General features: G+C 46.2%; 1 protein-coding gene across 1 annotated transcript; it reads right to left on the bottom strand.

Annotated features, from left to right (window-relative positions):
• Positions 1–879: 879 nt before the first annotated feature.
• ACER1 (alkaline ceramidase 1) lies at positions 880–23829 on the bottom strand. The gene is made up of 6 exons (XM_006177550.3): positions 23667–23829; positions 9784–9898; positions 9555–9696; positions 8482–8619; positions 4748–4885; positions 880–4426 (listed from the first exon to the last, which is right to left on the bottom strand). Exons 1-6 carry the CDS (start codon positions 23757–23759, stop codon positions 4258–4260), a joined length of 795 nt encoding a protein of 264 aa, XP_006177612.1. The 5' UTR covers positions 23760–23829; the 3' UTR covers positions 880–4257.
• Positions 23830–27871: the final 4042 nt, after the last annotated feature.

Genomic DNA, 27871 nt, shown 5'->3' with positions numbered 1-27871 from the left:
CTAGCATCTTTCCTCCCCCCTTTTTTTTTCTGACAACAGTCCCTGATCTGAGGGCTTCCCACCTCCCTGCCTTCCCAGGGCCAATATGAGCCTGTAAGTCACCTCTGTGTGAATTTTAAAATGGCAGCCCTTCTGAGAGAATGCCAACTCAAGACATGGCACAAGGCTTAAGAAGCCCCCACTCACTCCCTCTTCTCCCCGAATCAGACCTGTAGTCAAAGCGAGGCTCCCTTCCCTCTGCAGAGGAAGCGCATGCCCACATCTGGCCAATCAAAGGGTTGCATCCCTCTGGTTACTGGTATTGGTCACCTGAGGTAGCAGGGGGCAGGGGTCATGACCTAACACCAGCCAAGAATGACTCTGGGAGCTTTATTTGATTTTAATTGAAAAAAATTTCACATAACATAAAACTAACCATTAACCATATTAAAGTGCACAATTCAGAGGCTTCTAGAACATTCCCAGTGTTGTGCAGCCAGCACTTCTATCCAGTTTTCCAAGACACATTTTTCACCCCCAAAGGAAATTCTATACCCATTCCCACCTCTCAGCCCCCAGCAACCACTAATCTGCTTTCTGCCTGTATGGATTTGCCTGTTCCAGACGTATCATATAAATGAAATCACACAATATGTGGCCTTTAGTGTCTGGCTTCTTTCACTGAGTAGCATGTTTTCAGGGTTATCCACGCTGCAGTGTGTGTCAGTGCTTCACTGCCCTTTAAGGCTGAACAGTATTCCATCGTATGGCTGGACCACATTTTGTTTATCCATTGGTGGACATTTAGGTTGTCTCCACCCTTTGGCTCTTATCAATAGTGCTGCAAATGAACATTTCTGTACAAGTATTTTCTTGAATACCTGTTTTCAATTCTTTGGGGTATGTGCCTGGAAGTGGAATTGCGGGATCACATGGTGACTCTATGTTTAACTTGTTAAGGAACCGCCAAACTCTTTTCCATCACAGCCGCACCATTTTATATTCCTAGTGACGCACAAGGGTTCCAATTTCTCTTCATTCTCATCAGCAATTGTACTCTGCCTTTAAAAAATATATATGGCCAATTTAGTGGCTGTGAGATGGTATCCATGGTTCTGATTTGCGTTTCCCTAATGACTGACGATGCTGAGCACCATTTCACATCCTCCTGGAGTGTGTACTTTTCAGCTTGGAAGGCTATGAGCCTAGTGCCACTGGCAGCCACCTCCCACTCAGAAAGTAGACCAGAGGGATAGAGGGAGCCTAGCTCTGGTGACGTCATTTGAAGCCTGGATCCAGCCTTATCTGCAGCCTGATCCTTAACTTCAAAAGTATATATGCTGATTATCCTTTTGTCATTTCAGCCAGCTAGAGCTGAACATTTTGTCCTTTGTCACCAAGAGTCCTCTGTGATGGAGACTGGGACTTACCAAGGTCACATGGTGAGTTAGAATTACAAACTGCATGAGTACCTGGATGTCCTTCCTACCTACCCACTGTCTACATGTCGCTAGAGGAGGCATGAGGAGGGATCAGCAGGGGCCAGGAGACAGATGTGGGAACAAATCATGGCCATGTGCTTTGGGATAGAGGCGTGGGGGCAGAAGCCAGATATTTTCTCTCTGCCCCCCACCAGAAGGTTTTGAATTGAGGTCCTTAACTATTAGTGTTGGGGGTGGGGTGGGTATAGCTCAATGGAAGAGCATGTGCTTAGCATGCATGAGGTCCTGGGTTCAATTTCCTGTACCTCCACTAAAAATAATAATAATTTTAAAACTATTAGGGTGTCAAATGCCCTTCAGAGAGTATCATGGGAGCACAGCTCCTCTCCCCACCAAAAACACCAAGACACACAACATTTCGCTGACAATTCACAAGTTTGCAGAAACTCGAACCCCCTCCACCCCGCCCCCCAACATAATCCATCCTAGGGCTGTATGTGAAAAAAAACAACAACCTGGTTTCTAGAACAAGAAATTCAGAAGGACCCAGAAGCAGGGGATCTGAAATCCAAGCACAGTCTTTCTGCTGACTTAGCGGTGCAAGGAACTCTGGGGAAGGGCAGACCTGGTTCAAGTCCAGGCTGCGTAGTCTTCGGCAAGTGGCTTGCTCTCTGAGCCACAGGTATAAAATGAGACTATTCTCGTCTATCTGGAGGGCGTGTGGGAGGGGTATTCGGTTCAGTGATGCTTGTCATGGGCATGTAAATATAAGCGGCCCCTCCCCTTTCAATGTCCCCATCTCTCCAGCAGGCCAGGCGCGCTTTCTTCTACTCCTGGAATGATGCAATCCAGAGGCCTAGGTAACGTGCCCAGACACTCCTCTTCTGCAGAGAATGTCAAGTGGTCCATGGATACTGAAACCCATCCCAGGCCCCAGGTTAAGAACCAACCACCTGGAACTCTCCCTCCTTTACTCAGCTCCAACAACAGCCTTCTTTCTGTCGCTCCAGTTCATTCCCACCCCGGGAGTCTCACACCCACCATTCCCTCTGCCCGGAATGGTCCTGCCCAGCTCTTGGTGGGGCTGGTCTCCTCTCAGCATTGAGGGCTCAGCTAGAAAGTGCGCTCCCCACAGGGCAGCCACTTGAAAGGGCTGCTCCTTTCACTCATGGTCTTGAGAACATCACCATGCTTTACCTTTTTTGCAGCACCCATCAGGGACTGGAATTGCCTTGGTTGTGTGTCTTTTTATTTATTTAACGTGTGTCCCCTCATTAGGGCAGGGACTTTGCACATCTTTATTGTCTTATATCCTCAAGGGTTAGTGTCAAACATACAGTAGGAACTCAATATATATTTATTGAAGAGATAAATAAATGAATGAATGAACGAATGAATGGGTAGGGAAACAGATGAATGGGAGGATGGTTGAATGATTTGAATGGATAAATGAATAAATAGATGGCTAAATATGGATGGATGGATGGATGGATGAGGGATAGATAAATAATTGGATAACTGGATAGACTGAGGATAAATGAATATAAATGATGGCTAAATACAGATGATGGATTGATGGGTGGATGGATGGATGGAAAAGTGGATGGGTTACAGTTGGATAAATGGATGGAAGGATAATAGATGATGAAAAGATGAATAATATATATATGGACAGATGGATATATAAGTGGAGGGGTAGACGGATGCATGGATAGTTCAATGAATAGTTCAAGGAATGGATGATACATTAATGAATGAACAGGGAGAGTTAAAAAGATAGATAATAGAAAACAAGATGAAGGAATGAATGAATAAATTAACGGATGGGTAACCTAAAGGATAGATGGATGGTTCAATAGAGAGTTAAAAAGATGGATGGATGGATGAATGGAAGGATGGATGAATAAAAGGACAAGTAGATGGGTGAATGTTTGCCAGACTCCATACTAAGCACTTTATATACATTATCTTTTCTTACATACACTGAAATCCCATGAGGGAAGGAATGTTTCCATCTTACAGACAAGGTCTTTGAACTTCAAGGGCAGGAATAATCACTCCCCACAGATTATACAAGTAGGAAGCTGTGGAGCAGGGTTCAAACTCCAAGCCCCGTGCTCTTAACCTCCGTGGAAACCATTCTCCCCTTCTTCCCTCACTTTGAGAGCCTGTACCAGCCACCCCAGCCCCCCTCCTGATGTCCATGCTCGGACAGCACCCAAATCACCCAGTCCAGGCCTCCACACTGCTCTGCTGTCGACCAGTGAGACAGGCCCACAAGTCCACGGGCTGCATGTGAGCACATGTGAGGATCTTTGAGGTCTCTGCACACACGTGTGAGCGTAGAATGAGGTGATGGATAACACGTCCATTCTCTGAGATGCCCCCCAAGTACCAGGGACATCACATGGCCAAAGACAGGTCCAAAGAGACTGGTAGCGACCTCCACTGTTCATAAGGTGCCCTGGGGAACCAAACCCAGCCTGAGGTCATTCCCAGTAAGTGCCACGTAATCACAGCACCGAGTGGTCCAGCCAAACCAGGTCATGTGACAACAGGGAAGCGGTGGACACAGAGGAGAAAAGGAAAGAGAACAGGGGCAGGCGATGGAGGGGGGAGCCTCTGCCAGGCAGCTCCCCGGGTCATCAGGCAACCGCACACAGAGGTCACGAAGTCCATCCCCTGCCTTGGGGTGGGACCGTGCAGGACAAAGAGGATGGGGAAAGGGAGATGGAGACAGGAACTTCGAGTGTCTCTCAGTCTCCTGATTCAGGCCACGCTCCTTCAAGACACAGGTGGGTTCGCAGGTGGTCGGGTAGGAAGGAGCTGGCGGACCTCAGCAGCTCTTGTGGTCACCACTGACCTCCACATAGGGCAGCCCCACGGGCCAAGTGTCCTGAGGCCAGTAGCGGACTTTGAGAGTTTGGTCTGGCATCTCGTATCTGGCATCCACCAAGGCCATGATGACTATGCCGTAGGGGAAGGTGATGCTGATAAGCACATGCCTGTGGGAGAGGGTGGTGAGGGCACAAGATGCCTCTGCAGCCAGCCTGATGCCCCCAGCCCCACCTGGGTCATCTCCTTACCTCTCATGGACCCTGACCTTCCAAAGGGACCTTCCAGACCTGACCTCCCAACTGCAGCCACTGCCCCCCACCCCCTGCCATCTGCCACACACACACACACACACACACACACACACACACACACACACACGCAAGTCCCCGTATCTGTGCCTCCCCACCCTGCCCCCAGGCTCCTGCTCTGAGCTCTGGCATCTGAGATTTTCTGCTCCCAGGGCCCCAGACCACAGGACAGGTGCTTACCAGATGCTGTGCAAGTAGAAGAAATTAATCCACTGCCAGAAACTGCAAAGCAAGCGGTCGCTGATCCAGCTAGAGAAGGCAAATGCCCATAAGACCACGGTGACCTTGATTATATGCCGCAGCTCTTTATTATCCATCCTAAGGAGGGAGGGAGGGAGGGAGATCAGAGCCTGACTCCGATAGCAGAGCCTGACGGGGGCTGATGGGAAATTCCTCCATCCAAGGAGATGAGGCTGGGAGGAGGGAAGGATCAAAGGGGCAGTGGGGGAGGGGCCTGATCTGTGCCAACACTCACTGAGTACTTATAGGATGCCAGGTGTGGTTCTAAAAGGTAGAAACCCAGTCCTCACCACAAGGCTATTGTTCCCATTTTATAGATGAAAAAACTGAGGTGCGTGAGATTAAGTATGCCCCAGCCCCCACCCCAAGGTTACACAGCTAGTAAGTGGGGTCTGCATCAGTATTATCGGAATGCAGAATTCTTAACCGACAGGCCCTTCTGGGTTTGTGTTTTGGGGTGTAAGTGTGTGTGCACCTGCACATTGGTGCATGAGGACTTACGTCTGTGTGTCCATGAGAATGTGTGTGAATTCTCTGAGGCCACATCTTGGGACCACTCAAGATGAGAATCTGTGTTTCCCCAATAGCAGAGCTAACCTATTGTCCCTTAGGAAAGAGTGTATCAGGGATTTATGAGGCAGTAACGCTTTTATGGGTAAAAGCACAAGCCCGGCCCACTAACCTAAAATGGGACGGTTTGAACACACACACACACACACACACACACACAGAAGGAGAAGGAGGAGGAGGAAGGCGTAAGAGTTAGTGAAATCTGAGTAAAGTCTGTGGTCTAGTTAACAGTACCGTCACATTGTCAGTTTCTCCCTATTTGAGATTGCACGATGGATACATAAGATGCTACCATTGGGGGAGGCAAGGTGAGGGAACTCTGGGTGAAGGGTACACAGGACTCTGTTATTTTTGCAACTTGCTATGAGCCTGTAATCATTTCAAAAGAAAAAGTAAAAAATATAGCATAGTGACTGCAATGGATTGAAACATATCAGAGAGATAAACACCCATGAGATCATAATACTACTTAAAGAAAAAACAACTTCATTGGTCCTTCTTAGTGATGGCTAAGGTACCAAACCCTTACTCTGGAAATAGAGGGTTTTTTTTTTAATTGAAGTACAGTCAGTTACAATGTGTTAATTTCTGGTGTACAGCATAATGTCTCAGTCATGCATATACATGCATATATTCATTTTAATATTCTTTGGAAATTGAGTTTTAAAAGGGAAAGAATCAATGCTCTATCCTGTATGTCCTGTCCAAATCGTACTTCAAGGTTGATGAGTGACAGTCCTTCTGTCAGGATAGATGAAAGCCAGATCATCATCAATCAATGCAGAAGGAATAACAGAATCTGAAAACCACCACTTTGCCCCCTCTAATGAGATCATGGATGGAGACAGCATGAAATGGCCACTGGAATCATCAGGTGAAAGGGTCAGTAGAAAACTCTATAATGAAGGGTCTGGATGACACCATCCAAATCCACTAATCAAACTTAATGGCACTAAATGTGGGACAATCACTCATTATGGGGGGAGGATCTTAATGGGGTGGAACAAGCAGAACTCAGCACCATGCATAAAATGAAAAAAAAATTAAGCATAAATGTAGATCTATTAATTTGTAGGAAATATCAAAAATAAAAGAAAAAATAAGGAAACACATTGAGAGGCACCACAGGAAGCAGCCAAACAAATCCAGAATGCAGGATGTTCTATAAGACAAATGATCAAGTTTCCGTGGTTAAATCAGAGGCATGAACAACATAAATGTCCTTTGACATATATATATATATATATATAAATTATATATAATTATAAATATATAAATAATGGAATATTACTCAGCCATAAAAAAGAATAAAATAATGCCATTTGCAGCAACATGGATGGACTTGGAGATCGTCACTCTAAGTGAATTCAGTAAGCCAGAAAGAGAAAGAAAAATTCCATATGATATCACTTATATGTGGAATCTAAAAAAAAAAAAAAAGACCTACATGGACTTACTTACAAAACAGAAACAGACTCATAGACATAGAAAACAAACCTATGGTTACCAGGGGGAAAGAGGGTGGAAAGAGATAAATTGGGAGTTTGAGATTTGCAAATATTAACCACTATATAGAATAGATTAAAAAACCCAAATTTCTTCTGTATAGCACAGGAAACTATATTCAATATCTTGTAACCTATAATGAAAAAGAATATGAAAACGAATACATGTATATATATGTATGACTGAAACATTATGCTGTACACTAGAAATTGACACATTGCAACGGACTATACTTCAATTTTAAAAAGTCAGAGGCATGAAGAAAGGGGAAGGGAAGGAGGGAAGGATGCTGTGAAATAAAGATGATCTAAGACTGTGTTTGCATTCTGATTTAAACAAGTCCAGGTATAAAAAGATGCCTTTGGGAAACTGATGAAAGGTCAGTGCAAACTGAGTATTAGACGCTATTCTAGGGAAGGATCATTAACCTTGTGAGACGTGTGTGTGCCAGGTCTTCCACTTGCCCGTCTGGATCCTTTCCTACCTTTCTCCACTCTGCCTCACACCTCAGGGGATGGGGGGGCGGGTGAGCTATGTGGACTTGGAAATATATATTCTAACAGTTCCCTCCCCTCACCCTTTGGTTCCCACTTGAGGCTCCTCATTGGCCAACCCAACTGGAAACCATTGGCCAACCCAACTGGAAACCATTGGCTAACCCAGCTGGAAACCACTGGTCAACCCAACTAGAAGACCAAGGACAAGGGGGCCCCTGGGTTTGGTCCACACAACCTCCCTGTGGGGTTGGCTCAGGCTGGAGGGAACCAACAACTAGAGGTCACAGCTCTTGCCAAGGAGACCCTCCCTGCTAGCTCTCTTCTTCCAGATTCGTGCAATCACTCCCTCCCATTGCTTCCCATCTCAGGTCTCCTGATGATCACAGAAACCCATCCTTATTAGCACAGGGTTTCTAAAGGATCCCTAGTGAGTTTACGACAGTCTTCCCTCTCCTTTGTAAATAACCCTTTTATTCAACTCTCCTCAAACAGCTCCATTTGAAAGTCCCCTCTCTAGCCTGCTAAGACCTAGCATGGGTTAAAGATAATTCTACATACAGCACAGGGAACTATATTCAATTCCTGTAATGAGCCATTTTTAAGAAACTGAAAATATATATGTATGTATAACTGAATCACTTTGCTGTATACTTGAAACTAACATTGTAAATTGACTACACTTCAATAACAAACAAAAATAAAAATGAAAAAAAAATAATTCTGTATCAGGAGAGTGAAATCCTGAACAACGAATGGGTGACATTACATGAAATCTGGGGGGAATACAGAATGCAGGTTGGCAAAGTGCTAACGGTTGTGCGGGCTGGTTAGTGGCACACATGGAGGTTTCTGATGCAATGCTCTCTACTTGTATGTATGTTTGGGGGGTTTGCAACAAAAGGGATGAACTCTGCAGTCAGACAGCCTTCGGTTCAAATCCTGGTCCTGCTCTTAGTTGGTGAATGATCTTGGGGAAAGGACATTGTCCCCATGAGCCTGAAGTCAATAACTATTTTGGGAACAGGGTGAGTACTGGGTGAAGGGAGGTTGTTGGAGTGGGGAAGGGAGCCACCTCCCCGGGCACCTGCAGCCACCACCCACTTCTTGTACTCCTGGAACACGATGTAGAACACGTGCACGGCAATGCTGTTGAGGGCGTATGCGTTGATCGTGGGCTTCAGGAAGGACAGGAAGGTGCTGACAATGGTGGTGATACAGACCAGGCAGACGAACTGCAGCCTGGGGAGAGAAGGGCTCAGCTGTTGGGGGCGGTGGAGGGGAGTTCCTGTGGGGTTTAGGCAGGGTCCCATGGAGATCTTGGGGCAAAGATGGATGAGAAAAGGGAAAGGGCTACAAGGAGCCAAACTGGGCTCTGAAAAAGGTCTTAAGACTCCCAGGTGAGTTTAGGAAAGGATCCCAAGGGACTCAGGAGGGTCAACACAACTTCCCAGGGAACCCATGTGGGCAAAGCAGGGTCTGAAGGGGGCCCCAGGGTAGTGGGATGCGTAGGATGGTAAAAGGGTCTCAGGGAAGCTCAAGGGGGCTTAGTCCAATCAGAAGAGGGTCCCAGGGCCCAGGTGAGTTGAGGCAAGGGATTCTGGGGAGCCAGGTGGGATTAAAGAAGGAATTGATCCTTAGCATGTATAGCTCAATGGCAAAGCACATGCTTAGCATGCACAAGGTCCTGGGTTCAATTCCCAGTATCTCCATTAAAAAATAACAATTTACGTTAAAAAAAAAAAAAAAAGGAATTGCAGGGGTCCCAGAGGCTATTAGGAGAGGGGTCCTGGAGGGTTCAGGTGAGTCAGAAAAGGGGTCCAGAAGGATCCAATGAAAGATTCAGGGGGCCCAGGTGATCGGCTCAGAGGAGAGATCTCTGGGCCCCAAGTAACCTTAGGCATGGGATCCTGGGACCCCAAGATGGGCTCAGTCAGGATCTGGAGAAGGTCCCAGATTTCCAGGTGGGATCAGGGGAGGAATTCCAAATAAGCAGGGAGGATAAGGGGAGGATATCCAGGGATCCTAGGTACCCCCAGAGGAAGGGTCCCCGAAAGTCTGGTTAGGTCAGGCAGGGTCAGGAGAAAGTTCTGGAGTGGCCAGGGGAGGGATCCCAGGGACCACGAGAAGGCTTGGGGAGGGGACCCGGAGGATAGGTGGGCTCTGGCCCCACCCACCTGCTCTGCCCCAGGAAGGCGGGAAAGTAGCAGCGGGGCAACCATATGCCGTAGCTGCCGGCCAGCAGCCACAGGATAGCGATCTCGTCCAGGATCTGGCCCAGGAAGCTGAGCGTCACGTGGAAATACATGGAAAACAGGCCTGAAGCAAGAGACATAAGGCAGGTGGTCAAGGGAGTCGTCCATTCCTGCCCCCTGACCTGCCCCACTGTCACAGACCCCCACCTACCTATGGCCATGAAGAGGATGCAGATGATATAAACCCAGTGGGAGCGTACCTGGGCATACGGGTGCATCAGAAACATCATGAGAGGCCCAAAGATGAGGAAGGTGACATTGCTGAACTGGAGAAGGGGAAAATGTAGGGAAGGGGCTGTCAGACAGGGGAGGCACCTGACGCCTTTCAGGCTGGTAATTAACCCAGGGTCTAGCTATAGTTCTGCTAATCCTACTAGCCAACCAGCCATCAGTAGAGCCATCACTCCATCCATTATTCTATGGGTTCATTTATTCCTTCAAGAGTGTGGCAAAGACTATCTACTAACCTTCTACATTTTCCTTTCAGCAATAGTGTCCCCCAAGTTTACACTGGGCACATGACTACTCAACTAAAGACTACGTTTCATAGCCTTCCTCGCAGCTCACTGTCACCTTGTGAACTGGTTGAGCCAATGGGATAGGAATGTAAATAAGTTACTTCCAGGTCAGTCCTTCAAAAGCAGTTTAAGGCTTGCCCTCTATGTCCTATGGACTGAAATGCAAATGTGGTGGTCATGAGTTGGTCTTGGTCTTGTAGACAAGGAAAGAGAGTGCAATACCCTAGTGGCTTGCTTCTGAAAAAAAGAAAAAGAAAACAGTGTGAAGCAGAAGTCATGGGGTGTGACTTCTGAGGTTAGGTCATAAAAAGCACTGTGGCTTCCATCTGACTGTCTCTACCTTAGAGTGTGAGACATTGGAGCTCTAAGCCACCATGAAAAAAGACTGGGTACCCTTAAAGCTGCCATGCTGGAAAGACCACGTGGAGAGATCAGAGAGAAATCAAAAGAGATGCTGGAGGAGCCCTAGCTGTTCCAGTCCCTAGGTGTTTCACTCTTTCCAGTCCAACTGCCACACACATGACCTTTCAGATGATTCTAGTCCCCTTCTCTGTTTCAAGTCATCCCAGTGGATGCCAAGTGGAACAGAGACAAGCTGTCCCTACCAAACCCTACCCAGATTACCAGTTCATGAGCGAAACAAAAGTAGTCACTATTTCAAGCCACTACATTTTAGGGTGATTTGTTATGCAGCATTAGCTAGCTGAGACAAAGAGGCAATATTACTGTAGGCTGGGTGGGGTTGGGGAGGAGGAGGGAGCATAGCAGCCAGCAGGTGTGGCACACCTTGTTCAGAACCCCATGATTGCACAGCTCTGTTGCTGTGGATTAGTTACTTGTCTCCCTATCATTAGACATTTACTATGTTCTGGGCCCAGGTAAGGTTTATTATTCCCAGAATCATAACTTATCGTCACAACAACACTGGTAGATATTAGGTGGACCACATTATAGAAGAAGACATTGATTCTCAGAGTGGTCAAATGGTCCAGCCCAGGTCACCCCAGTAAGTGGAGAATCCAGGATTTGAAACTGGATTTGAAACCAGATCCCAAGTGAATTTCTTGTGAGACAGATAAGAGGGCTGTTTATCACAGCAGCAGAGACTGCTTCACAGACTTTGACCGATGTCAGATAATAGCACATGATTCACAGTAATAACTAACAATGACCACTAAGAATACAGCGAGTTACAGCAGGGAGCGGGAATTAAACACTGAACAGCCATCCTCCCCTCTTCCTCCTTAACCAAACTGATTTGGTTCAGTATTAGGAGGGCACGTCCTTCTTGGGAGGCAAAAGGGAATAACAGCTGGTGCTAGCTAATCTGATTCTCTCCTTCTTCTGTGTAACAAGGCCACCCAGCTGGAGACTACATTTCCCAGATTCCCTTGCAGCTACACAAAACCATGTGACCAAGTTCTGGCCAGTAAGACTGGGACAAACATGGCTTCCAGGTTGCCTTCTTAAAGGGAAGGGGCGAGCCCTCCCCTTACTCCAATTCTACTGGGATACAGATATGGTGGGGTAGCTTCTTGGACCATACAGATGAGGGCAATGGTCTAGAGGTAAGAAAACAACCATACAGAAGGAGCCCAAGTCCCTGGCACCATAAATCTCTCACACTAGCCCTGGGAAGTTATGACTAGAGAAACTTCTATCTTCATTAAACTGTTATTGTTTTAGGCCTCCGGTATAGCAGCTGAATCTACATCTTAAGTTATATATATGCCCCTTCTTCCTTGCTAAATAAAACTGAATTTTGTTCAGGCATTAGGAAGACCTGGCCTTCAAGGGAGGCAGGATTTAGCCTGATTAGTCATCTCTATTGCCAATAATTGGTTAAGGAATGGATGTGTGATATAATTCTGGCCGATGAAACATGATGGAATATCTGATGAGGGACTTCTGGGAAAGTTCTCTTTGTTGAAACCAGGCTAAGTGAAAAGTCCTTTGGACATTGTTCTGATGTTTAAGATGTGGCAGCCATTTTGCAACCATGAGGAAAAAGGGCTATTGGTAAAAACAAATACTTGAGGACAGTGGTTCTCAAACTTGTTGGTTTCAAGAACTTCTTATATTCTTAAATATTATTGAAGACCCTGACGAGGTTTTGCCTGTGTGAGTTACATCTATCAAGATTTACTATATTAGAAATTAAAGCCTAAAAACTTTCAAAACACATTACTGTACAAGCACACATTCCTTTGGCCATCAGATAAATGATGTCAACACACATCATGCAGCCTCTGGAAGATTCCATTGTACCCCTGCGAGATAATCAGAGTGGGGAAACACAAATAATACCTTCGTATTATTATGAAAATCACTATGACCTCGAGGAATTGAAAGGGTCTCAGGGACCTCAGGGTAGGTACTCAGTATTTTGAGAACCACTTCTCTAGGGACAGCAGAGAAGAAAGATGGAAAGAACCAAGTAGCCTGGTGATGTTGGGCTCTGAGGGAATCTATTCTGGAACCATCTCCCTCCAACGTCCATTAAAAAAAAAATCATCTTTTTATTTCAACTGTTTTTGGTTGGGTGTTTTATTTGAAGTCAAAGTGTTCCAGTTAACAGGCTTTGGTCTCCAAGTGGTGTGGGACTGGATATATGCTCTCTTGCTCATTAACTGTGGAGTCTTGAGAAGGTAACTTCAATTCCCTAACCTCCCTTCTCTGCATTTGTGATCTATGCGTAATGCCACCTACCTCTTTGTGCTGTTGACCCGAAGTTCCCGGACCTCATTAGCCTCGTGAATACTATTAAGGTCACAAGAACATTTGCACCAGAGTATCAGTGGCTCAAAATCTCCAACTGCTGAGATAGGACGCCAATGCCCCTCACAGTCTCCCCAGATATGTTGAGGCCACAGTGAATACCTCACGTGAGCTCAGAAACAAGCATTCTCATGATTTTCTTACACCTGCCAACTTGAGGTCAGTGAGCTTGCTCCCTTGACTATACCCTTCTCTCCCCAATAAAATCTTCCCCTTGTAAAGCTGTCCTCAGTTGCCTACATTCCATCTCAGAAAGTGAAGAAATAGTGCCTTGTTAACTAGGTGCTCTGTTATTTCTCAGAACCCCAGTATGAAGGATGCTGATGCAAAATACAGAGCACAGCGGGGGGCTCTAGCTCAGTGGTAAAGCCCACGCTCAGCATGCATGAGGTCCTGGGTTCAACTCCTAGTACCTCTATTAAATAAATAATCAGTTCAACAGACCGAATTACCTCCCTCCAAAAAAGTTTTTTTGGTAATTTTTAAGGAAACAAGCTATTAAATACACACACACACGCCACAGTGGTGGGCGTGAGGAAATCAATCACCCGACACAAGGTCAGCCTCTACCAGCCTCAGTCCTGGGCACCTGTACAGGTCCCCAAGGCAGGGGCCCTCATGATTCTAGGGAAGCCCACAGCTCTCCTTAGGCGATGGTGGAACCAGCTCAAAGGGCACAGTTTGAGAACCCAGCCTTGGCAAACTGGTTTCCCAGTTCACAGTCCCACCTACATCCTTGTTTTCCATGCCAAGGTCTTTGCTGTCTGTCAAAGGACAAGGTCAAACTCATCTCCAGGACAGCCACCCAGTTCACAGGAGCTATCCCAGAACACAGAGGTACCTCCACGCCGACTTGTCCTGTCTGTATCCTGAGAACTTACCCCACTGGAATAGACACCTATCCCAAACTGGGAAGTCAGATTTTTCTATTTTGAGAATTTGAAACTTGGAACAGACACAGAGCCTGGGAGTTACCACATTTGAGTTTCACCAATGGCAACTCTCTAAAGAGGCCTTGGGATATCATCATGATGTTTAAGATAAGGCAGCCATCTTGCCACCATGAGGAGACAAGGCTGAGAAAAAAAGCAGATACTCGAGGGCAGTATTTGCCCTTCTGCTGACCCCTCCAGACCTACTTAGGGTCCCAACCTTCCCAAACAACTCATCTTTCCATTTTGTAAGATACTCCACTATCTTTCCAATGCATTCTCTCCCTCTCTCCCTCCCTCCCTCCATCTCTCTCTCTTTTCAGTTTGTTTGGTTTTGGTTTTTGCTTAAGCTGGCTTTCTATTTCTCAAATCCAACAAAACCATCAGCATTGGTATATTAGCTAGGGTTCTTTGGTAGCAAGCAAAAGAAAATGATTCTGGTGAACTTACATTTTAAATATAAATATAAAGTGTGTGTGGTTACTTAATTACTTAAACCATTCATTCATTCATTCATTACAGGAAGCTCATTAATCCAATGAATTGCAGAAGACAAGGAAAACCAGAAACCAGAACAGCTCTGACCTGTGAATGAAAAATCTCTTCAGGGGACAATTTTGGGTGTGAATGAAAACAATTCTGTTCAGTCCTTTTGTCCAAGCCCTAGATTCAAATTCTGGAGAGTGTAGCCTGGACACATCTCATCCTTGGCCAGAGAAGGGGGACCACCTTGACTGACCGTCCCACCGAGACCATATCCAGATGGTTGATGAAGGGAAAATGGGACCATGGATACTGAATGGATAAAACCCCAAACAAATCTGGATGTTCCCTCTGCCTTTAACCAAACGCCAGCCCAGGAGACCCAGCTTCCTAAGCCCTTAAGCCTCAATTTAAAACATGTCCGTGACTCTCATAAGTGAAACCCAAACTCTTAAACTTGGCTTATAAACTCCCTCCATAATTCACCTTTCTCCACCTTCAACTTTATAATCCCAGCGGAAGGAAAAACTCAGTTCCTGTGAATGAGCCATCCGTATCCTTACCTCTTACCTCCAGGAGCTTGCACATATTGTTCCCACTGCCTGGAAGGCTCTCGTTCCCACTCACCCGTCTCTGCCAGGCCAGCTGCTCTGCCTTTAGCCTGGAAATCACTTTCTCCCTCACGCCTTCCCAATCCCTTAGGCAGAGCCAGGTGGTCTGCCTTTACGCCCCGAGCCATCCCACTTTCCTGACACCTGTTCAGCTCTTCTGGAACAGTCTGGGTTTCCTGCTAAACCTGGCTTGGAGAACAGGGACTGTGGCTTCCCCATTCTGCCTTATAGCCTCAGGAGCCAGAATATAGCAGGTGCTCAACAAATATGTCCCATGACTGGATCTCAGAACAGTCCAGGCGCATCGCCTGTCACGTGCATGAGAACGCCTGCACAGGGTCTCGCATCTAGAAAGGCCCTACTAGGAGGCGCTACAGCTGTAACCTCCTAATCTCTTGACCACATGACTTTACAGATTGTCTTTAACCCTTGCACACCCAACAAGGTCTGGCTTTCTAGTTCTTGTTTGGCAATCAGGAGCTTGAGTCTCAGAGAGGTGGGGTGACTTCTCTGAGGTTGCACAGCTCCGGGGGATGCCGAAGTTAGCTTTTACCCCTTGATTTGAAAGACAGGAGGACTAGACCGGTGGTGATGATTAAGAGGGACCTCCCTGCTTCCTGGCTGTGTGACCTAATGTCTCTGGGCCCCCCTTTCCTGCATCAGTAAAATGGGAAAGGACCACCAATGCTACCGTGTGGTGGGATGAAGGCTGCCCTGTTAGGGGGAAGCATGAGGCGAGGCATTGGAAGGCTACCTTACCCAGGACATAGTCCTGGCTCAGTAAATAGCAAAGGCTGCTGCTGCTCTTGTTATTGTTAAAGGAGGTAATAATAACAGGCTTACGACTGGTATAGATGCTCCAAGCTCGGTGGCCAACAGAACAAAGACAAGCGTTCTCAGTAATGCCCCTAATCGAGCAGAATGAGGACAGAGCAGCAGGCGGCACCTATGACTAATGAGCTCCAATGGCTCCAATAGCATCAGAGACCGCCCTGGTGCCAGGGTCCCCCTCCCTGCCCTCTGGGCTTGGGCCCCCACGTTTCCCAACTACAGGTTCTGCCCAGACGTGGAGATGCGGGCGAGGAATCCGCCCAGGATTGTGGCCAGAACCAACCCAGCCTTGAACGCTGGGCATACGTGAGCTGGATTCCCTGGGTCCCAGCCCCAGCAGGTGCCTTCACCTCCCTTCATTCATTCATTCATTCATTCATTCATTCATTCATTCATTCATTCATTCATTACCTCCAATGTGCTCAAGGACCTTTCCAGTGCCTGAAAACAAAGTCCCTGCCTTCACAGGGTATCCGCTTAGGGTCTGGGGGCCATCCTGCGCCTCATTTTCCTCCTCTCTAAAACAGAGGTCCTATTTCCAAGTGCCACAGTGAGGATTAGAGAACCAAGAGCCGCCGAGGCCGGGGAGGCTTGGCATTTTGTTCACTGCTGCAAAGCCCCTGGTGTCTACAGCAGTGCCTGGCCCACAGGAGGCGCTCAGTGGATTTTTGCAGAGAATAAGGCATGCAAAGAATACATGTAAACAAGGCACACACGTGCCTGGCGCATGTGCTGTAATGGCTGTGTTCCCCGGGGAGGCTATGATTGAAGAAGGCTTTGCTTTTTGGACAACCAGTACCCAGCAGGGTGTCTGGGAAGTGGGGGTGGCTGGATTCCTTAGGACTGGAAGAAGGAAAGGAGGAGAGATGGAGAGAGGGAAGGAGGGGAGGGAGGAAGGAGGGAGGGGAGGGAGGAAACCGACCTGACTCTCCACCTCAGCCTTTCTCAATTACCCCAACCATCCTGGGCTAAAACCACAGCCACACCCCTCGCTCTCTCACAGGTTCTCTCCCATTTCACTCGAGGAAATTCCATTGATTCAGTTTTTACTCCTTTATTGTCTCTGCCCTCCTGACTGGACTGCAACTTCCCCAAGGACAGGAAACATCCTGTTTTATCCCCAGCTGTGTCCTCAACCCATCACACTGGGCACCCAACAGGCACTTAAGAAAAACCTGTAGCATCAGTTGAATCAACTAACATGGCCAAACCACTCCTGGCTCTGTCTTTGGCCCATTGCCAAAGTTCAAGCACCCACCATCCATGCCCGGCCCTGTCACCTGTTGAGGACCCCTGTCTGCATCTGTTCCATGTGTGCACAGGAATGCTGGTGCTGGGCTGGGGGCATGGAGCCAGAGCACTGGCCACGGTCTTCCCTCACGGGGCTTACCAACATGAATTAAGATGCACACAATTCATGGTTACTAACTCTGTAGCTGAGTGGCCTCACAGCACTGTGGGTAAGTGGGAGACTCTGGGACTAGGTGATCGGGGTTTAACTCGGCCCTTTTGTGCACTGGCAATTTTTGTGCCCTTGCAATTTACATGCTGTGCAACCTGGGAAGGAAATATACCCTCTCTGAGCCTTTATTTCCCCCATCTGTAAAATGCGGAGAATAAGAATTGTTATGATGATTACAGTGAGTGCTATTTGTTAAATAAAATTAATAAATATCAAATAAAATTAACATATTAACACTTTCTCTCTATGCTATATTTACTACTAATAATAATAGCTTGAACTTATTCAATGCTTAGGCTGTGTCAGGACCACTAAGTTTTAAAAAATACCTATGTTTTTAAAATTAAAATATAATTCACATACTATCAAATTCACTCTTTTAAAGTGTGCAAGGAGGGGTGAATACAGCTCAGTGGTACAGTGCATGCTTAGCATGCATGAGGTCCTGGGTTCAATCCCCACTAACGCCATTAAAAATTAATTAATTAACTTAAAAAAACTGTATTCAATTTCTTGTAATGAACCATAATAGAAAAGAAACTGAAAAATAAATATATATATTATGATTGGATTGCCACATTCTGTTGATTCTTATTTTGTAGTTGGCTTTATTCCTTTGGTAACTATGTAAGTTTAAAACGTTAAAGGTCTAACCTGTCCTTAGAAGCAATAATTAGTACATATATGAAAGCTAAAAAAAATGTGCAGTATACTGTTTATATGTATTTACATGCAATATAATGTGTATGTGCAGTCGAATTGTAATAATTCTATATAATAAAACTGGAAAAAATAGAAAAAAATAAAGGGAGGAAGAGAGAAAAAAATTTTAAATAACAAATAAATAAATATATGTATGTATATGTATAACTGAATCACTTGTACAGCTGAAACTAACATTGTAAATCAACTACGCCTCAATAAAAAAAAAGAGAAATAATAATTAAAAAATACTGTACAAGTCAGCAGATCTTAATCTGTTCAAAGTTGTGTGGCCATCACTGCCAACTCCAGAACATTTTCATCACCCTAAAAGGAACTCTCATCCCCATTAGCAATCATGCTCCTTTCTCCTTCCCCAGCTGCTGGCAGCCATGAATCCACTCTCTGTCTCTGTGGATAAGCCTGTTCTGGATGTTTTGTATCAGTCGAATCATATACTTTGTGATCTCTTGGGTCTGGCCTCTTTCATTGAGCATCATGTTTTTAAAGTTCATCCACATTGTAGTGAATGTCAGTGCCTCACCCCTTTTCATGGCTGAATAATATTCCATTGTATGAATGGACCATATTGTGTTTATCTATTCATCCACTGATGGACATTTGGGATGTCCTATAGCTGTTTCATCCTCTCCATGGTCCTATGAGTTGAGTATTGCTAGCACCCCACAGCTGTATCCTGTCTGCATAGGTACTCAGTAAATGTTTGCTGAATAAAAGGAATGAATGAATGAGTTTCCCTTCCCTAGCATGCCCTGCCGCCTGGCATCCCACACCCTTGACTTCTGTTTATTGCCTGTCTCCTCCAGCCACTAGGACACCAGCCCCATGGGAGCAGGCGGTTTTTTTGTCTCTTTTGATCACTCCTATGTCCCCAGAACTGGAACAGTGCCTGGCTTAATCAATTCCTGTTGAATGAAGAGTGAAATGAAGCGGTCATTTGAATCAGATCCCCGTGTCAGCCCCAAGAGGCCAATAGGGTGGGAATCACCAATGCCTATTTTACTGAAAGAGAAAAGAGGTCCAGGGGACCCATGGAGTCTGGGCCAGGATGTTATGGGCATGGTCACCAATATCATGTATGTAATTATTCAATTAACATCATCTGCCCTCCCTGAGGGCAGGGACCACACCCTCCTCACATTCTGCGGGACTTGCCACACTAGAGGTGCCCGGCAATGAGTTGCTGTTGCTGTGAAAGTTGAGGAGGAGCGCGATAGAAGAGGGAGGTGTGGTTTAGAGCTCATGGGACCTGCCTGTCATAGCCAGGCACTCAGAGAGGGGCGGGCCTTCCGCCTGGGTCACACAGCATACAGGGAAGAGAGGGGCTGGAATCAGCACACTGCACAGGCCAGCAGTGTGAAGGTTTTTGGAGGAGGTGGTGGGCAAGCTGTTGGAGATTTGGGCACTGCAGCCTACACCACACACGCACCCCTCCCTGCTCTGATCTCTCTGTTTCTCCGATACCAGCCCCAACCCCAATGTCCCCTACTCATCCCCACCTCTGAGCCTTTCCTATGCCATTCCCCATGCCTGGCAGGTCATCCTTTTGTTCCAGGTCTGAGCATCTGAGAAAGAGCTTTCTAGAGAGGGTGAGATGCGGAGCTTCCAAAGCTTTGGGAGGATCCCAGGGAATAGGCTAAGCAGCACGGCTGCTTCTGGGAGCTGGGGGGCCTTGAAACATCTTCCCATCCCCCTTGTAACTCTCCTAAGTAGGCAGGAGCCCAAACGAGGCCACACCTGGAGGCCACGAGGCTAAAGCAAATAGGTGTCGACTGGAGTGGCTCATGCTTTGACTTCTGCCCAGCCCCTCCCACACCCCTGACCTCTGTTCCTGTGGGTTGTGCCTTCCTGGCCATTCTGTGAAATGCATCCAGGTGTCCCAGCTGCCCTGCGTCATCGACTCTCCCCTGCTCCAAAGTCAGCCATGGCTCCCCGGCACCGTCACAATAGAGTACACGTTTCTCTGCCTGGCATTCCCGATTGAGCCCCTGGAAACCTTACCAGCCCTTTTTTCATCCTCTGTCCCTCCCCACTGAGCAGGCAGCCCGGGCTCTGGCTTCAAGCTACCAGCTGTTCTCTCTCACCTCAAGACCTCTGCTGTTCCCTTTGCCCCACGCCCTGTAGAGAACACTTACTCATTCCTTAACATTGAGGTTCTGTCCCCATTCAACGCACAGAGGCCTCACGCCCCACCCCCGTGATTCCCCAGCCTCCCACTTCTGGCCCTGTTTCTCCCTTTGCCACGCGCTAACCATGGGGCTGGCAGAGTCCATTCCTAATTCTGAACCACCCCTCTCCACATCATGGGGGTACTGAGCCTCTGGATCACCCAGCACAGGTTGGTTTATAGACTTTTTGTTGAATGAATGAGTCCATCAATGAATACAGGTTAAATTTCAAACACCCTAACTCAGCATTCAAAACTTTATCTTTAGTTCTCTCCATATTTTAGCCACAGAGACCTACCCCACCCCTGAGCTGGCCATCCCTCTTTTACTTCTAGGACTTGGCACATCCTTTTATTTTCTTTTGTTCCCTTTCCCAGACTCCTACTCCACTTGGCAAACTCCTATTCATCCTTCAAAACTCAATTCCTAGGTGCTCTCCTCTATGAAGCGTCCCAACACCTGAGCTGAGTCCTCCAGCGCTTCCTTCTTCTGTACCCTGACTGTGTGGGGCTGGGCTCTACCTCTCCAAACCCCAGGCTCAGAGCTCCTTGCAAACAGATCAGTGAGAGAAACAAAGATTCTTCAGAAAGCACCATTTTCCAATTATGAGTCATGACTCCTAAGCAAATTGTGATAAAATCCATGTGAATAGATTTTTAAAATTTTCCTGCTGCATTTTTTGTCTTTCATTTACATCCCTAGATCAAAAGCACACTTCTAGACAGCAGCGTCGTATTTTGACAGGCGTTCGGCCCTACACAGATTGGTGAAAATGTTATGGCTTCCTTTTTATTCATTCATTTAGTGACCGCAATTGCAAATGCCTCAGAGATGACTTTGTATACAAACCTTGCCAGCTACAGGGATCATCTCTTTGGTGAGAGTTCCTAAAGGAACAGTGACAGAGTCGAGGGTGCAGGTTATCTGTAAACTGATGTCTTGACACAAGTGGTCAGTTTGCTCACAGGAAGCCTGTGTGAGTATGCTCATATTCATTAAAAAATAAACTGATTTTTTTTTGAGGGGAGGTTTAGCTCAATGGATGAGCGTATGTTTAGCATGCATCGGTCCTGGGTTCAATCCCCAGTTCCTCCATTAAAAAAAAACAAAACTCATTTTTAATTTCTTTTTTTCAGTGGGCTTGGTTTTTTGGGGGCGGGTAATTAGGTTTGTTTACTTACTTTTAATTTTTAATTTCTGATTTGAAAGGCCAAAAAAGAAAAAATTTTATCGTTTTCTATTTGTTTTTTTCAATCTAACTATATCAGCAGCTGGCAGACTACAGCCCCCTGAGCCAAATTCAGCCCACAGTCTTGTTTAATGTGACCGCTGTGCTAAGAATGACATTTACATTTTTAAAAGGTTGCAAAAATGGAAAGAGGGACAATAGCTTGTGATATTGACACGAAACTCACACCTTGGCATCCACAAATAAAGTTTTATTGGTACACAGCCACACCCTCCTGTTTCCACATAGTCTGTGGCTGCTTCCAGTAGTTGTGGCAGGGACCATATGGCCCCAAAAGACAAAACTATTGCCTGTCTGGCCTTTACAGAAAAAGCTGCTCGACCCCTGCACTATATGACTTATTAGCTATGGTGATGGGTTTGGGGCACTCAGAAGTGTGCAGGACGAGAGAGTCTTGAGGGAACCCTTTATAACATAACTCAGATTCAGTTCCTCATGCCCTGTGCTATTTGCCAGAGCCTTTTTGGCAGAACAGAAGAGAAGGTATACAAAACGGTTCCCAGCGCATTCACAACAGGGAAAGATGAGTCCCGTTTAGTGAAACTTTTGTTTCCGTTTGTTAAGTATTTGGAAAGGCAGGTACTGGGTGATGATGATACAGAAACCTGTAAATGTGTGTCATGACTGGGATGAGTTTTATACCTGCAGCTTTGGTGAGTGTCTGGTGGTTCTTCAATATACTACATTTAGAGACAGGCTAAGGGGGAGGGCATAGCTCAGGGGTAGAGCGTGTGCTCAGCATGCACGAGGTCCTGGGTTCAATCCCCAGTACCTCAATCAAATAAATAAATAAATAAACTGAATTACCTTCCCCTACCAAAAGAGACAAAAAAAAAAAATTTAGAGACAGGACAAAGAACAGTAGGATAGAGGGAAATTTTGTCTGAGAGCACAGCCCGCACCTAAGCCAGCCCTCTCTCCTTGCCTTCTGTGGGGTGGGCTGCACAGGGAACTTTCTGGACTGCAGGGACTGCTGGGGAATGCAGAGAGGAGGGTTCCAGAACCCTAGATCTTCTTCTCAGCTTCCAGGCACCGGCACACTCAGCCCCCTCCCATTTTACAGGGGAGGCTACTGAGGACCAGAAAGGGTCAGTACCTCTAGATCAGGAGAAGCAAAAGCTGGGGTGGTGTCAGGGACCCCTTGAATCTCAAACTCTTGCCTCTTAGCCCTGAGAAGTAGTGAGGTCAAAGGTAACAGAGTCAGAGCAACCTGGGCATGCCAGCCCTCTGGTCCTCTCCCCACCTCCAAAAAAAATCTCTCCTGGTCCTGCTACGTTCAAATCCCAGCTCTGAGTACCTGGGTGACCCTGCGCATATCTTTCAACCTCCCTGAATGCCAGCTTCCTCGCCTTGCCTAGAAACTGGGATTAACTCTATACATTGTATGTTGTGCCTAGCACACAATGCCACTGTGAAGAGGAAATGAGGTTTGTCAGGCCAAATGTTTAGTATGATGCCTGGCACACAGTAAGTGCTCAGTAAAGGCCCCTGTTCACACACATGATTGCATGCTCGCCATTTATTAGCATGTACTAGGTGCAGGGCACAGAGCAAAGGATGATGCCTCGTTACCCACCATCCTAGGAGTCCAGGGACTCAAGCAAACCGCCTTCTTCATGATGTCCCCAGCACCCTGCACAGGAGCGCATGCCTGCACGTGCCTTTGGCTGCATCTTTCAAGCTTTAGTTAAAAGCCACTACCATCTAGGCATCCAAGATTTTTGAGCCCTTCCAACATGGCCCCCATAGCAGGAGCTGGAGGAAGGATGACCTAGAACTGAGGGGTTTCCTGGGACATGAGACTTACAGTGCCGAGACCAGAAGAGTCCCCGCAAATCAGGATGAGTTGGTCACCTGGGGCTGGGGATACAGCTGCCTCCTCCAGGAAGCCCTCCCTGATCCACTCCTCCATCAGAGAGGCTCAGGAGCTGCCTCTGGGCTCTGTGAAGCTGCCTGTGCACCTCCCATCACAGCACCATCACCCTGGCTTGTGACTGTCTGGAGTCACACCCATGTCCTTTGCTCCAGGAGAGCAGAGATCAGTTCTTTTGCTGCATGGCTGAGTTTCTAGAACCTACCACAGAGCCTTATGCCAAATAAAGACAGACTAGTGAATGAAAGCCGGCAAGCAGGCCCTGCCTAACAGATGAGCAAACCAAGGCTCAGAGAAGGGAACCGCTCCAGCAGGATTTCCCAGCAAGGATGTGGAGGAGCTAGGGCTTGAACATCACCCCCAATCTAGTGAGACAGTCCCACCAGCCCTCACACCCAGTCCTCACCGTGTTGTAGAACTCAGCCACCAGCTCCGAGTGCTGGAAGTTGCTCTCACACCAGTCCACCTCGGAGCTCTGGTAGGCAAAGATGCTGGGCATCCTGATGCAGTGTCTGCTGCCCGCTGGCTGCGTCTGGCAGAGAGGAGCGTGCGAGTCTGGGAGGGCCAGTCCCAGATGAGGTGGGAAGAGGACAGCTGGGTGCCCTGCGGCAGGCCAAGAGGAAAAACCTGCTGGACAGCTCCCTGATTGCACCAGAACAGCCTGGTTGAGAGGTGGTGGTGGCTGCCCTGGCGGGGCGGGGGTGAGTGGGAAGGGGGACCTCCCATCCCTGCCCACTAGGAGTCCTGTTTTTCAGAACAGTAATTTCAAAGAACAACAATGATGACCGTGATGATGTTCCCACTGGGATGAGCAGTCTGGCCATCCCCACTTTACGGATGGGCAAACCGAGGCAGAGAGCAAAGTCATCTGTGCAGACAGATGCAAGGTGGTGACACACAGGCTCCGGACTCCCAGCTCCTAACCATTAAGTTTTACTACCTTGACACCATCAAAGCTCCAATGCCGCTGCTTCCGAGATCAGGGCCAAACAGCTGCACGCCCAACCCAAAGGGCTCCGCTCTGCTCCCTTGGAGTCCTTGCTAATGGAACCTCCAATGGGGGCCTCAGTCTTCCCATCTGGGCTGGGTTGAAGCCATTTCTCCTACACCTATAGCGTCCCAGCTTCCACCAGGGGCCACCTTCAAAGCCCCCCTGGGAGGAGGACTCTGTGGAGTTCCAGGCCTGGGATCCCGAGTCCTGGCTTCCCAGGCTGTGGAAAAGGTCTGGTTTGTGAGGCAGACAGGCGTGAGTTTGAACTGAGTTCTTCCCCTTCCTAAGCTGTGTGGCCTTGGGCAAGTGAATTCACCTCTCTGAGCCTGTTTTCGCACCTATGAGATAGCCATAATAACAGGATCTCCCTCTTAGGGCTACTGTGGAGATTTAGCGGCTGACACAGTGTTTCCCTAGGAAGACAAGTTGTGATGGCGGCCCTGCATCCAGAATCACTGAACTGTGGCAAGAAATCCACTCCCTCTTCGGTTCTCAATAGTTTCAGGAGAGGGGCTTGCTTGGCGCTAATACATGTTTATGCCTAACACTTAATCCCTCTGTTTAATGAAAAGCCCATCAGCAGGTAACAGTATCCAGACAGAATGCAGTGACATTGTTCACATTGTGTTTATGTTTAAATGAACTTGTCTTATGGCTGGTCTAGCCACTTTCCATTCACCACAGGGTTACAAATCTCTGTTTAAAAAGGTGATTGAAGCCTTATAATTCCAGAGATGGTTACATAAGTCTATACAGGTAAAGAAACTGCATACACACACACACACACACACACACACACACACAAGTGAATGTAAAAGCAGCTGAAATCAGATCAATGTAAATCCCCCGAGTTTGAAATTGTATAATTACCTAAGGTGGACCCTTGGAGAAATCTGAGTAAAGGATACAAGAAAGCTCTCTGTACAACTTTTGCAGCTTCTTTTGAGTGTATAATTATTTCAATATGAAGAGTTTTTTTTTAAGTAATTGATTTAGGTTTTTTAATGGGTGTATGAATGGATCAACAAAATATGATCCATCCAAACAAAGGAATATTACTCAACCTTAAAAAGGAAGGAAGGGGAGGGTATATAGCTCAGTGTTAGGGCTCTGGTTCAATCCCCAGTATCTCCATTAAAAAATAATAATTAATAAATTTTATTTTTAAACAAGAAAGAAATTCTGACATATGCTACGTTATGGATAAACCTTGAGGACATGATGCTCAGTGAAAGAACAGACACAGAAAGACAAATACTGTATGATTCCAGTTATAGGAGTTCCCTAGAGGAGTCAAGTCCATAGAGACAGAAAGGATGTGGGGGCCAGGGGCTGGGAGGTGGGGAATGGGGAGTTATGTGTTTAATGGGGACAGAGTTTGTTTGGGAAGATGAGAAAGTTCTGGAGATGGATGGTGGGGATGTAAAAGAGTGTCCCAGTTCTTAGGAGATACATGCCTAAATATTTAGGGGTGAAGGGACATGACGTCCACAAGTTGCTTTGAAATAGTTCTGCAAGAAGAGAGAAGGAGAGAAAATACAGCAAAATGTTAGTGATTGGTAAATGTGCGTGAAAGGCACGCGGCAGTTCACTGTCCTCTTGCAACTTTTCTGTTGCAATAGAAATATTTCAAAATTAAAAAATTCAAGTTGGCAAATCAAAAGTGTTCGTGAGCAAAACTAACACAGCATTGTAATCAATTATACTACAATTAAAAATAAAGAGAAGCAAAGAGAAAAAAACACCCAACCTTATTTGGAGACAAACGTCTTTGTCCTACAGATTACTAGCTTGACTGAGCGCAGGAAAATGACCTAATCGTTTGTGTTAGTTTTTCCTACTCTAAAATGAGGAAAACAATGTTCCCCTCACAGCGTAGTGTAAGTATAAAACAGAACTATGTATGTGAACTCACAACACACTCCAAAATATACTATAAAAACACTCAATGTGCTTATTCTTATCCGTTCAGCCTCCCCTCTTATACCGTTAACTGCCTTAAGATAACAAATATCATTTTTTTTCCCTTCTACGAAAAAAAAGTATTGGTGAGGATGAGACACAAGGAAATGCTTATCCCTCACTGCTGGAAATGGAAGGTTACTGACCATTTTGGAAAACAATTTGATATTATCTAGTGTATTACTGGGCAGGGTCGGTTCATTGCTGGAATAAGAAAATACAGCCAATCTCAGTATCTTAAGAGTGATAGTTAAGCTGTGGTATATTTATACAATAGAATACTATCCAGCCATAAAAAATAATAAAATAACGCCATGTGCACCAACATGGATGGACCTGGAGATTGTCATTCTAAGTAAAGTAAGCCAGAAAGAGAAAGAAAAATACCATATGATATCACTTATATGTGGAATCTAAAAAAAAAAGAAAAAAATGACAAATGAACTTATTTACAAAACAGAAATAGATGCACAGACATAGATAACAAACATATGGTTCCCAGGGGGTGAAGTGGGTGGAAAGGGATAAACTGGGAGTTTGAGATTTGCAGATACTAACTAATATACATAAAATAGATAATGTTTATACTGTAAAGCATAGGGAACTATATTCAAAATCTTGTAGTAACTTATGGTGAAAAAGAATATGAAAATGAATATATGTATGTTCATCTATGACTGAAGCATTATGCTGTACACCAGAAATTAACACAACATTGTAAACTGACTATACTTCAATAAAAATATATGTAAACATTAAAGAAAAGAGTTAAAATTTATTTCTTCCATAAACTAAGTCCATTGAGTGCATGCATCTACCCTGGAAGGCCCTCTGTCAAGTGGTCCAGGCTCCCTCCATCTGTGATGCCTCCACCCTCGGCATGCAGCTTTCAGAGTGGCCCCAGCAGGCCTTTCCTGGACCACTTACAGAAGACACGCTGCATCCTTAACCACCTCAGTCCAGGAAGACATGCCTCACTGTGGTGCACTTTCTATTGGTCAAGATAAGTCATGTGACCCCAACTAGCTACAAGGGAAGCTGGGAAATGTAGTCTCTGGTCCAGTAGCTACTCCCCCAATGGCAACTCTGCCCTTTGGAAAGGGAGCCTGTGACACAGCCAGGAAAGCTGAAAATGAATGTATCCTACGGTTGGGAACTCCTCTCCCAGATTTACGTCCCCCTGAGAAACTCCCGCCCGTGGATCCAAGATTCATGCACAAGATTGTTTAGAGCAGCCTTGGAATATTCATGAACTGTAGGCCAGACAAACAAATGGTGGGGTAGTCACCTCCACCATTCAATGGACTACACATAAATTAATGATCAGCAGGGACATGCATCAAAGTGAAGGATTCTCAACAAGATCACGCTAGCAAAAATAACAACAACAACAATAATAGTAATACCTGTTGTAAAATAGTGTAGCTGTTTATGGAATAATTTAAAAATCAGGCTACATTCAGAAAGAGAAAGAAAAATACCATATGAGGTCGCTTATATGTGGAATCTAAAAACAAAACAAAACAAAACATAAATACAAAACAGAAACAGACTCATAGACATAGAATACAAACTTGTGTTGCCAAGGGGGCGGGGGTGGGAAGGGACAGACTGGGATTTCAAACTATAGAATAGATAAACAAGATTATACTGTATAG

This window comes from Camelus ferus, chromosome 22 (genome assembly GCF_009834535.1).
Source record: "Camelus ferus isolate YT-003-E chromosome 22, BCGSAC_Cfer_1.0, whole genome shotgun sequence".
NCBI lineage: Eukaryota > Metazoa > Chordata > Mammalia > Artiodactyla > Camelidae > Camelus > Camelus ferus.
This window is presented reverse-complemented; position numbering and strand designations above follow the sequence as displayed.